General features: G+C 40.6%; 1 protein-coding gene across 4 annotated transcripts in view; it reads left to right on the forward strand.

The window, feature by feature from the left end:
• USP24 (ubiquitin specific peptidase 24) overlaps positions 1–13,017 on the forward strand; it is a 150,065-nt gene that overhangs the window by 113,134 nt on the left and 23,914 nt on the right. For all 4 annotated transcript variants that reach the window (XR_015555734.1, XM_087445864.1, XM_004438606.3 and 1 more), the window contains 6 exons: positions 1,257–1,398; positions 1,885–2,035; positions 3,036–3,131; positions 4,082–4,185; positions 5,787–5,900; positions 10,865–10,961. Coding sequence is in view for 3 of the 4 variants with exons in the window: in XM_087445864.1 (XP_087301990.1) it covers positions 1,257–1,398; positions 1,885–2,035; positions 3,036–3,131; positions 4,082–4,185; positions 5,787–5,900; positions 10,865–10,961 (704 nt within the window). In the remaining variant the exon portion in view is untranslated. The remainder of the gene's footprint in view (positions 1–1,256; positions 1,399–1,884; positions 2,036–3,035; positions 3,132–4,081; positions 4,186–5,786; positions 5,901–10,864; positions 10,962–13,017) is intronic.

The raw sequence follows: 13,017 nt of genomic DNA on the forward strand, positions 1-13,017 counted from the left end.
TATGTGAGGAAGATCGGCCCTGAGCTAACATCCATTGCAAATCTTCCTCTTTTTGCTGAGAAAGATTAGCCCTGAGCTAACATCTGTGACCATCTTGCTCTATTTTGTATGTGGGACGTCTCCACAGCATGGCTTGATGAGCAGTGTGTAGGTCCGCACCCGGGATCTGAACCTGTGAACCCCGGGCCACCAGAGCACGTGAACTTAACCACTACACCACCAGGCCGGCCCCCCTTATTTTTTTAATTTATAGTTTTCTATCAAATTGGAAGCAGTAGTCTTTACATAAAGATAAATTTTATTCTTTTTATGTACTGCTGCTCTAGATTATAGATCCATGAACTCTTTGATAGCCAGAATGAAAATGTTTAAGCTGCTTACAAAAACTTCTTAAAATAATTCCTTACAACAGCCTGGGGGGGCAGGTGGAGGAGTAAGTTAAGAGGAAGAAATGAAAGAGAAACGAATGAAAACAGAATTTCAACCTTAAAAATAGTTTCAGAGGAGGTAGTTGTCCACTAAAACTTTCAAATTTCCTTTCACTTGTATAAAGGTATCGTTCATTAGAGAAGGCATTTCTAGCACCTGTGTTTTTAAAACCCTATTTATTATGCAGTGAGGCAAAGGACTCCTTCCACAGCCCCCACCCCCAGAAGAAAAGGGTGTAAGGAAAAGTACATCACAAAATCCACTCTGAATTTGCGATTTAAAAAAAGAAAAACCATTTTGCAAAGTTTAGCATTTCTGAAACCTGATTTTGAAGTATTGTAGGAGCATTTTTAAATTTCTACCTGTATTAGATCCTCTATATTCGACTTTGATACCACACCATGGTAGTCACACATCTAATGGTAGTAACCTTTAATGGTTGAATATAGTATCGTTGCCAAAATTTACCTAGATTTGGCTATTTTATGCAGAAATGGTTAAGTGAGGCCAATTATAATCCCATCCTGTGCTACAGAACTTATTTTTAAATGTGACTTGCCTTCTGATTAAATTTAGACTTGCCTGGGAATATTCACCTTCTTTCCCTTACTCCATGACCACACAGCTCCCTTCCTCCCTGCCCCTCTGTGCCACCTTCCGAGTGACTCTTGACAGTACTCTAAAAAGACACACATTATACTCACACTTTGCATTTAACAAACTTAGTAAGTAGTTCCTTGCTGGCTTTATGGGTTCTTTGTTTTAGATTGTCAGGACAAGAAAAACTTTATTGACAAAGACTTCTTTCATAATGTCTTGTTATAAAGCAAACCCATATACTGATGTACGCCGAAGATACTGGAACGCCTATATGCTCTTCTACCAAAGAGTGTCTGATCAAAGCTCTCCGGTGCTACCAAAGAAGAGCCGAGTCAGCACTGTGCGGCAGGAAGCCGAGGACCTCTCCCTGTGAGCTCCCCTTCTGTACAATTTGCTGTGGTTGCAGTAGGTGATAGTGTCTTCTTCAGAGTGTACTGTTTGAGGTTTGAAGGTAATCAGCTAAGCTGGAGAGAAATTCTGAAAAGAAGATAAGTAAATCCGTCTACCCCTTTTCTTCCCTCTTATTGCTACTTGGTCATTATTTCCTTGGCAGGACCTTATGTTGTATGTAGAAACATGCATATAAGTTATTTCATTCTAGAATTGGGATTTTAAAAAATCTCAGCATTTACTGAATATACTTTGTGTCCAAAGTATAGTTCTATGCCAGCACTGTCAGACAGTTTTTTTTAAGGTTCTGTTGTCTGTGAATTTGCCTTTTAATATATCGGATCAGGAAAATATACAATTTATTTTAAAATCTCGTGCCCTGTGTTTGTAAGTTTGTCAGGTTGTCGTAACACTAAAGCAATAGCCACTTAATACTAGACAGACAGTGTTCTGATTCTGTCTTAGGTCAGCGCCGTCTTCACCAGAAATTTCACCTCAGTCGTCTCCTCGGCCCCATAGGCCTAACAATGACCGGCTCTCTATTCTAACCAAGCTGGTTAAAAAGGGGGAGAAGAAAGGACTATTTGTAGAAAAGATGCCTGTTCGAATATACCAGGTAAGAACCATATAAACTAATCTAAGAGAAAATCCAGATAAGTGTCCAAATCCGTCTTGTAGGTCCAGAGATACTCCCGCTGGTCTTCTCATGGACTTACTTCTCCCTGTAGTGCCACATCTTGTGACCCCCCCTTGTCTCGTGACTCTTTCATGCCAGGTCGCAGAGGTGGCTGCAGACTCAGGACTGGCCAGCACTCTCGCTGACCTGCTGTGTGACTGTGGGGTGCCACGGACAGACAGGGGGAGAGAGTGGGCCATAAAGAAACATGTTGCTGAAATTAACTTATTGTATCTAGAGAGAGAAATAAGGTTCATAACCTTTGGGTAAAACTAATAAGACAATGATGACCATCATTTATTGAATACCTGCTCTGTGCTACGTGCTTTAAACAAATCCCTAATTCTTAAAACACTCTGATGGAGTAGCAGGTTTTACTGCCATTTTTCAGATGGGAAAACAGGCTCAAAAAAAGGAGAAACGACCTGCCAGTGTTGCAGAGCCAGTATTTAAATTCAGAACTGCCCCACTACCCAGAACTGCCCCACTACCCAGTCCAGACTTTATACACTAACTCATTAAGAGCTGAGTATCCAGACCCAGAGAAGTTAAGACAAATGTGGAGTGTCATTAGGAGAAAGAGAAGCAGGCATCTGCCGCAAGGAGGGCACGGAGTCAGTTGCAGTTGTGAAAGCTCTGTCTGTCCCTTCCTTCCCAAAACAACAGCTTAGAATTCACTTGTCCCTCACATGGTGGTTTTCCTAAATTTCCCAAAAGGATTTGGTTTAATGAATAATAATCCACCTTTTTACAACTTCTATTTGAAAGGAAAGTTTTCCTCTCTCCTTTTTAAAAAATTCTAAACTTGAGAGAAGGGTTTTTATGAACCGTTTTTACCTCAAATAAAACCCTCATTACCTAACGTATCACCAAAAATGTCTTCCACATATTGAATATTTTACCTTGTTTCTTAAAAATGATTTCTGATTTTCTTCTGCAGATGGTGAGAGATGAAAACCTCAAGTTCATGAAGAATAGAGACGTGTACAGTAGTGACTACTTCAGCTTCGTTTTGTCTTTAGCCTCGTTGAATGCTGTGAGTACTAGCTGGACTGTTCCTAAAGGAGGAAGAGAGGATCCTAGTTAGATATCTTCCCGCTGAAGCGTTCAGTGACTCCTCCTCACTCTCAGTCGTCAGCGTTCAGATTAGAAGTAAAACAGTTCCCACAAATGTGTCACTTGTTGGATGACATTAAAACACAGGCAGTGTTCAGAATGTATAATGCAGATTGTGAGTAGGTGTGGGTTTCCACATACTGGCTTTTTTAAGTGCTGTTGTTTAAATTTTATAAAGAATCTAAGAGAACCTTGAAGTTGAGTAGCCATGAGGTGGTGTCAGCGGATGTTGGGCTTTATAGAGATTAATTCTTCCTAATTTGTAGTCAGACATTACCAGGCTCAGGGTTAACTTTTCTTTTTCTTGTATTTCTTTCCAAGTATTTCTTTTTCTTGAGTACTATGATTATAATTTGCCAATAAGGGAAAAACTTGCGTAGTCTGCTGATAGATTACTTAACATCCTGTGGTCTAAATGCTCTATTTTAAGAGGGCTTCATAAAAGAAATGAAGAAGATGTCTTTTCTTAACCTTTTTAAAAATTTAAATGGAGGGCCGGCCCTGTGGCTTGGTGGTTAAGTGCGCGCGCTGCGATGCTGGCGGCCCGGGTTCGGATCCCGGGTGCGCATCGAGGCACCGCTTCTCCGTTCATCCTGAGGCCGAGTCCCACGTACGGCAACTGGAAGGATGTGCAGCTACGACACGCAACTATCCACTGGGGCTTTGGGGGGAAAAAATAAAATAAATAAAATCTTTAAAAAAAAAAAAAAAAAAAAAAAAAATTTAAATGGAACATTTTCTATAATTAACTGGCTAGATTTTTCGTATCGTCATTTACCTATATTATATGTGTAATGACAAGTTTATAACAATGTAATAATCTATAAAACTTCTATGAAAAATATCCTCTTTTTTCTCCCTCATTCTTAGACTAAATTAAAGCATCCATACTATCCTTGCATGGCAAAGGTGAGCTTGCAGCTTGCCATCCAGTTCCTTTTTCAAACTTACCTACGGACAAAGAAAAAACTCAGGTAAGAAGTTGTATGTTTTGATAGTCTGCTAAGACAAAAGCAGATGATGAATTCAATTAAAGTTCAATTTATAAGTTTAACTTTTCAAAACATCATTTTAAGTAGATGAAGGCAACTACCTGATATACTCAGATGATTAAGACCTGGTTCCTGTCTTGAAAGAATTTCTAATCCGGTAGGAAAGATAGATAAAACAAAGAAGGAAATAACTGTGATGCAAGGCATAAATGCTATAGGTCTTTGGAAACTGGGCAAAATCCTATCCAGATATGGGAATTGGGTAGGCGTTAAAGACACTGATGTTCTCAGAGGACTTCAGAAACCAAAAATAGAGAAACAGGCATCATTCTAGGTGGAAGGGAAGAACCTAAGTAATGGACAAGACTTGCCTAAGGAACCACGATGGCTAACTAGTGTTTCACTCCTACATTTAAGGTCCTCACTTGAGGTAAGACCAAGTGTTGGCTGTGGATGAGCTCATGGAGTGAGACAGAAAGGAGAAGGGAGTTCAGGCTTTTTCAGTGGGAGATCGTGGAGAGGTTTGAACAGGGGCGATGTGTCAGTGATGCCGTAGAAACTCCAGACTTCGCATGTTATTCCTCACTGGTTTTTATCTTCAGTACCTGGTAAGGTGCCTGACACATCATAGGTTCTGGGTAAATAGTTGTTCTGTGAATAAATGAATGCAGGATGAAGAGTAACTGCATGTTGGTTTGTAGGCTGTATGTGGAGGGAAGAGAGACGCAGGGTGTGGAGACCAGTTACAGACAGAAGACCACTGAAGTTCTCAGTCTTTTCTCTCTCGCTAGCACGGGGAGCTTCTCCAAGTGTGGAGAGGTTTTTGGAAAGATTTTGCACTCAAGAAACTCTTGAAAAGAAAACAAATATAGTGGCAACTTCATTTTTGTGTGTAATAATCAAAGATACATTAAGTGGTATCACTCTTTATTATATGATTGAAAAAGAAGAAATAGTGTGTTCCCTTCTTTTAATGTCTGGCATAGAACTGACTAAGGAAATTTATCTGGTTACTTTTATTTGTCAGATTTGCTCAAGCCGTCTGCACATTGAACACTATTTCCATTTTGTTTATATTTACCATTTTTGGGTGTGAGGGACTGGAGGGGGTGGTGTGAGGTCTTGGGTAGTATAATTGTTACACCTTTTTTCTGCCCAAATATTTTTATTTCATAAAATAAGATATTAATGGTTGTAGCAATAAAGTATAAAAATGTTGACGTAGCAACCTCTTCTGAAAGTGGGCATTTTGTGAATGTGAATTAATTAAACAAAACAAAATGCTACAGGTCAGGCGTTTTTTCCAATTGAAGTTGTTTGAGGAAGATGCAGAAGATAAAAGTTAAAGTCTAAGACTTAAGCTTCTTCACACTTTTTGAGGGGCGGGGAGGGTGGTGAGTCACACCACAAGTTCTGAAGCATGCACAGCACTGGCTTCTGGGGTGCGTGGAGCCATGTTAGTCAGCAGCCATTGAGTATTTAACTAATCCTCCACTCCACTCCCCCCCCAAAAAAATATGGAGTGACACTCCATAGGGTTATTTGCTGGGGCTTTCTAACACACTGTCTTTGCTTTTTTAAAGGGTTGACACTGAAGAATGGATTGCCACTATAGAAGCATTACTTTCAAAAAGTTTTGATGCTTGTCAGTGGCTAGTTGAATATTTTATTAGTTCTGAAGGACGAGAATTGATCAAGTAAGTGTCAAGATCTTTCAATTAAAAGAAATTTGTGTCTCTTCCAGTGATTTAGAGCTGAAGTTTCTTGTAACTGTTTTTATTTCAACTTGGAGTTATTTTTCTTACTGGAATCAATTTTAAACTGTCTTCACTGATGAATCAATGAGGAAATTCTTCAAGTCACTCCAAAATCAGTCTTCCCAAAATCCTCTCCATTGGACTAGACTCAGACGAGTGTTCAGTGAATGCAAGGAGAGCATATGTGCAGATAGCCTCATGTTCACGGGCGAGCACGTCCTGAACCTCTGCGGTGGCTCAGGGGATTCTGAAACACAAGTCCCGTCCGTCAGGGACTCACAGTCTGGTGGCAAGATAAAGAGGTCAACAATCCTAGGTTACTACACAATCCACAGTGTTGTCTAACAGTGTTTGGATTTTGGCTAAAATACTATTTTTCAAAAATCTACTAAGAGTATATTACCGACGATAGTATATTCACCTATGTACCTATAATAAAAAAATAATTTGCTTTTTCAGGTAAAAATTCGAGATGCTCCAATCACAACAAATGTTCACACCTTACTCCCAGTCATCCTCATCAAGTCAGCTTCTCTTATCCTCAGGGCATTCGACACTCATTTGGGGAACCAGGGAGCACCTTGATCTCTCAGTGTCAATCTCCTTTGTCCTCAGTGGGCTCTTCCTTCACTCTGCCTCACCTGTACCTTCTTGTCCCTCAGATATGCCCTGCTGCCTCACCCCACTTCTAGCCACTGACCTTGCCTTCTCAGACTTCCCTGAGAAAGTCAGAGTCACAGGTTGCACACACCTACCAGAGTCTGTTCCCATCCTCTCTTTTTCTCCTGTTATTATGGAGGAAGTATCTTCTCTCCTCTCACAATGAAATCTCTCAACATGAGCAAACCTTCTCAAGGAAGTTGCCTTTTAATTATCAGCTCTCATTCCTGTATCTTCACCTTCCAGAACTTCCTTCTGAGTCACTTCCTTCAGCATACATTTATGCTCTGTTATCTCCCAACTTAAACAGACAACGTGGAATTCACAAATGCAAGTCTTTTCCCACAGGGAGATCACAGTCTGGTGGCAAGTTAGAGATATTTGGAACCCGTGATCCCGTACCATTTTTCTCACGAGGTCTCACTTCAGACATCCATTTATTTGCCTGCCTGCTACCTCCTCTTCTCCTTAGTTCAGTCTGCCTCGTACAGCAACAGAGTGTGCTTTTTAAAACGAATTAGATCGTGTTGCTTCTCTGCTTAAAAATTCTTCAGTGGATTCCCATCAGGCTCATGGTGAAATTCAGAACCCTTACCATAACCCACAAGGTGTTACTTGAATACAGTCTTGTCCGTCCTTCTAGACTTACCTTCTTTCACTTTCCTCCTTGCTTATCGTTCACTGGCTTGTCGATTCCTTGAACACGCTGAGCTTTTTTCCTGCCTAAAGACACTTGCACCTGTTATCTCCCTATCTGGAACATTCTCCCCTTCACTCTTTGCATAATAAGCGCCTTCTCATCCTTCATGTGTCAGAGAGGCAGTTCACTCCCCATCACCCAATCTGAAGTAGGTCTGCCCCGTTAGTCTGCTGTTGTTGGCCTGTCTCCGCCACTCAATTTCAGCTTCTTGAGGACAGAATCTGTAACTGTTGGGTTCCCTGCTGGACGCAAAGAGCCTGGCAGATAGTAAGCACTCAAATATTTGTGCACGCATGGATGTATGGGTACTTGCTTATAGCTCATAAAGAGAGAACAATAAACACTTCTTTGAAGTGTTTCATGCCTTTCCCTTTAGAGTTTGCATTAGAGGTAACCTTTCTCCCATTTTTCTAGCTTAATTCCAAAATATCTACCCAATAGAAGGACTCTTGAGTATTGTGTTAGGCAGTGGAATGTCATAGAATCATCATTCATTTGGAAGGAACATGGCAAATATTTAGTTCATTCCCTTATAGCCAAGCAGGCTTGCTTTTAAATATCTCCAGAGAAACTCAGTAACTTCCTTTGGTAATATGTTTTGGTTTCTTAGAATTCCTGATGGTCAAAAATCCCAATGAGTTACCTAACCTTAATTTTTTTGGTAGAGTTTATTATATTTTATCTCTTTCTTTTTAAAGCCCAATTACTCATGACTATCAATTGCTATGATTTCATATTTTTGAAGAATTAATATTCTCCTTTCTGTGATTACTTATTTCTTTAGAACTTTCAAGATAACTTAGGTGATCATTATTACAACTAAAAAATAAATATGTGTTGTACTAATATTTTAGTAACTGTAAATGTGAAGAGGGTGTTATCTCAGATCAGCCCCTCAGTGTAGTCCCTTGTTTAGGCAATTTTTAAATGTAGTTATAATTGTGAAAAATTAAATTAGTAGTACATATTGCTTGCAAATAATCTAAAGCAAATAAAACTTGATCTAAAGAAATTAAAACTACTAACATGAAGGGTACTTTACATCTTTTAAAAATTTTTTATTGTAGAAAATTTTAGACATACACCAAAATAGACAGAATAATGAACCCTTTCCTGTGCCCATTCCCCAGCTCAAGTTGTGAACACTTTCCCAATCTTATTTACCCAAATTTCAGACATCATATAATTTCACTATAAGTGTTGCAGCATGTATCGCTAACAGGTAAAGTTTTTTTAAGAAAAAAATATAAGTGTTTTACCATTATCACACTAAGCAAAAGTAATAACAGTCCCTTCGTATCATCCTATACCTAGTCCGTGTTCAGATTTCCCCAGATGTCTCAAAAATGTTATTCACCATTGAGTTTGTACAGCTCAGGATCCAAACGGGCTCCACACGGAGCATTTGGTTTGTGTGTCTCTTACGACTCTTCTAATTTGTACTTGTTCCTTTTCCCCACCACCTCCTTTTTTGTCGTGCCGTTGATTTGCGGGGGGAGACTGGTCGTTTGCACTATAGGACTCCCCGTATTCTGGCTTTGTTTGCGTTCTCATGGTGCTTCCTAATGTCTATGATAGGAAGTGTGGGCACCTCCTACAGATATTCTTTCTAAAAGAATTGTACCTGAATCTCATCAAGCCTCTAGAGCTAAATACTACAGGATTACTTGTTATCTTTTAAACTTTCTTCAAGTTGCCACTTAGAATCTTAGTGGATTTTGAACAGAGCCTTATCTGTCTAGTTCAGATTAGGTCGCTAACACATCACGTTAACAGTTACCCAGAATGAGCAGAAGTGCAGTGACCTCAGAAAGCTCCACTTTCATCTTCCTTTTGGGAGAAAGAGGATAGGGTTATCAGCATCCTCCTGAGAGGGGAGGAGGGAAATGCAGATGCTCCACCCAAGCAGAGACCTGAAAGAGGTGCCTCAGGACAGGTATGACTTGGGTCATCAAGATTATGTTGTACAACAGTAGCCCTCCCTTATCTGCGGGGGATACGTTCCAGACCCCCAGTGGGTGCCTGAAACCATGGGTATTACCCAACCCTATATATACTGTGTTTTTCCTATACATCCATACCCATGATAAAGTTGAATTTATGAATAAGACACAGTAGGAGATTAACAACAATAACTAACAATAAAATAGAACAATTATAACAACATATTGTAATAAAAGTTACCGTAGAGCTTAGCAACCTCTCAGCACGTGATTTTTTTTCTTACTAAGTCGAGAACCTTCACCTTTTCACTTAAAGGAAGTACTTTATGGCTTCTCTTTGGTATATCCCAATTTGCAGCATCACTACTCTCGCACTTTGGGGCCATTATTAAGTAAAATAAAGGTTATTTGAACACAAGCACTATGAAACTGTGACAGTGGATCTGATAATCAAGACAGTGCTAAGTGACTAACGGGTAGGTAGCGTATACAGCATGGATATTCTGGACAAAGGGACGGCTTAAGGTTTCGTCAGGCTGCTTAAAATGGCACGCAATTTAAAACTTATGAATTGTTTATTTCTGGAGTTTTCCATTTAATATTTTCAGACCTTGGTTGACCACAGGTAACTGAAACTGTGGAAAGCAAAGCTGCAAATAAGGAGGGACTACTGTATTTAAATCTTTCACATGGAATAATGAAAATTTTCTGTTAAGAAATATTAGAAATCATAGGTGGGTTTTCACTTTGCTAATTATAACCTGGGTTGTCATGTCAAAGCGAGTGCATGAAGCAGAGAAAGAAAAGCTGACTGGAGAAGCATGCAGTTACCTAGTTGCTCTCTGGTAATTACCGCCGCCACCCAGTGCCAGAGAGCGGAGGTGTCCACCTGACCATGCCGTCCACCACATCTGAGGCAGCCTCATCACCCTCGCTGGGTGCGTAAAGGATTGAATTAGATCCTGCGTTGCAGTGTGTAGTGTGGTGTCTGACGTAACACCAGAAGTGCCAACTATAATGGAAGTGCCTGACCAACCTGAACTGCTATGATCGTCGTCATCGTCACCACAGAAGGAGAAAGGAAGGGAGCAGGACCCTTTTAGTCTCAACAGATTCTAGGGGGGCTAAGTGATAGGGGAGGGGAGCGGAGCCGGGAGGAAGGAAAGTAAAAGGACGGAAATATAGGTGCCTGGGGGTTAGGAGGTGCTGTCTTAACTCAGAACTTGAACTAGTGTCTTATTCTGACAAACTGAAGGGGCGCCAGGGAGAACTACTCCTGAGTGAACAGAATTTATAAAATTTGAGGTTCTTTGGTTTCATATCACTTTAAGTCCAAATTTACATTTATATAGGTATTCATCTTAGGGGAAGAGAGGGAGAAGAAACAGAAAGAAATCTACTTTTCACTGGTCAAGGGTCTTGTTTTCCTGTGTGACCTTCTTCCCTCACGGTAGCCTGTGGGCGTGCTAAAGCTTGCAGGAGACTCAGACTAACACCTTGGAGTAATCTTGTTTCTTGGATATTAGGTGGCCCCCGTGTTGGGAAGGTTGGGTTTTAGAAATCTGTGTTGCTTTTTTACACCATATTGCTCTTTATTTTAGGATTTTCTTGTTGGAGTGCAATGTGAGAGAAGTACGAGTTGCTGTGGCCACCATTCTGGAGAAAACCCTAGACAGTGCCTTGTTTTATCAGGATAAGGTCGGTCCCATTTTTTAAATCTTATTTGTATGTTCTGTTTTTACCAAATATTGTAAATTGCACATAGAAGGAAGAGAGCCTAGGATTGGAGTCTGGTAATTTTGCCACATCAAATGTACCTTCTGTGAACTGACTTTGTGAGAAATGCCAGGGTAGAAGGTGTTCTGTCCTCCCCTCTTCATCCCAGAAATCAGGGCAGGCTAGGGGTTTAGGTCTGCATTGGTCTGCTTCAGGATTTTCTCTCTAGAACACTCCCTCTTCAGAGTCTTCTCTCAAGAGTTTGTGTTAGATCTCTCTGAACTGAGACTAGCCCGAGTCCAGAGACTTAGTCTAGACCAGCAGACATTTGGAGCCACCCCTGGCTTTGTCTCTTCCTCATAAAGCTCTTTTCATGATCTAAACCTTCAGTGGTAGCCCAACCAAATAGGGCCATCCATCCAGGGGCATTGGCCAAAAGAGTTCCTTCATTGCTCTCCATTATTCCCTAATCTTTGTTCCTATTCTTCTCGATTTCTTCTTCTTCCTAACCGTATCTTCTACAACATATTTTCTGGTTCACAATTCCACACTTGCTGAAACAAACCATGGTATTTATTACCATCCTCAGTCCCCCCAGATTTTAAGTCTTAGGGAAATAAATGATATACGTTGTAAGTCTGATTATTCAACCTGTTACTAAGTCTTAGCAAAGACAGCAGTTACTTTCCAAGTTTGCTGTTTCAAACAGCTGACACTACATGGAAAACTTTGAAAAATGTTATTTTCAAAACTCATTGGCTCCTTATAAACATTGGCTGGAGACAGTGTATCTCAATGAACTAAATGCAAATTCTAGAAATTGCTGCTTCAAATTCAGATGTTGGCTTTGCTGTTCAAGTCCTTGAGCGAGTCCTGTAAAGAAGATGTTCATCCAGAAATAGTGCCTAGCACCCGAGCACTTAGTTCCTTCAATGTCGCCTGACCCAGGTGCGCCATTAGACCAGACAACTCAGGAGCTTTGCTCAGTCCAGAGTGAAGGAGGAGGTCAAATACGCCCTTTAGGAAGGACCTGGAAGAACACAGTCTCTCAATTCCAGGAATCATAAGGAAGTTGAGGTTTACTCTAAGGCAGTGGTTTTCAGTCATTTTAAACAGCAGAACCACTTTTCAGACAAAACCTTACCTGGGTGCAGAATATATAAAATAGGTCACTGGTTGCTGCTTAGGACAGTTACGCCTGTGGAAGTTTTCTAAGACATTTAACATAAGGACCTCCTCACTCTCCTCCTTCGTCCCAGGTATCAAGCCAAACAAAGGATAAAGGCAGACCCCATCCCTACAGATGGGGTCAGGCCATACCATCTCACCCCACCAACCTCTAAAGGCAGGACCACAGAGGGTAGGAAGGGAAGGGCGTGGTGGAGGACATAGCTTGGAAGCCATTTGCCTCAGTAAATTCTGTTTGACATCCAGCTGATATATTTTATGTCTATTTTCCCCCCTAATAGAAATGGTGCCTCTTGCCACCCACTTTATATTATGAAGTAGTTTGAAAATGAAGTGCTATATAAATGGTAGATTTTACTGTGTTTATAATGGGCTCGTGACAAGATGGATGGGAACATTTCAAAAGTCTACGAGTACCATCTTCAGAGGAAGTAAACTAACAGGAGTAGTAAGCCTGGTCTTAATTCTCAGATCACAGATGAATTTCTAGGGACTTGTCCAGAAACAGTTGGGGTGGGAGGGAAAGAAGAAGCAATGTGATAACCAAAATGGTTTCTAAACAGATAAAATGTTTTTCAAAGCTTTCCATGAGGCGTCAGCGGGCTTTCAAGTAAGTTCTCAGTTGAGTCGACATTACCGTTGTCATTCTGTCAGGCTGTTGCTCTCCATTTGCTCCATTGGCTTGATTTCTAGCCCCTTTGCCTGTGTCTGTGTTTTTTATTCTTTGCATCTGTGGTTATGTAAAGAAGTAGCATAGTGGAGGGAGGGATTCAGAAATATGTTTCCCCTAAACCTCCTGCCTTTTTTTAAGAGACAGAAAGAAATTGGCTCTGGAGAAAATGTGCCCATT

Source organism: Ceratotherium simum, chromosome 22, assembly GCF_057802395.1.
Source record: "Ceratotherium simum simum isolate JZ-2026a chromosome 22, ASM5780239v1, whole genome shotgun sequence".
Taxonomy (NCBI): Eukaryota; Metazoa; Chordata; class Mammalia; order Perissodactyla; family Rhinocerotidae; genus Ceratotherium; species Ceratotherium simum.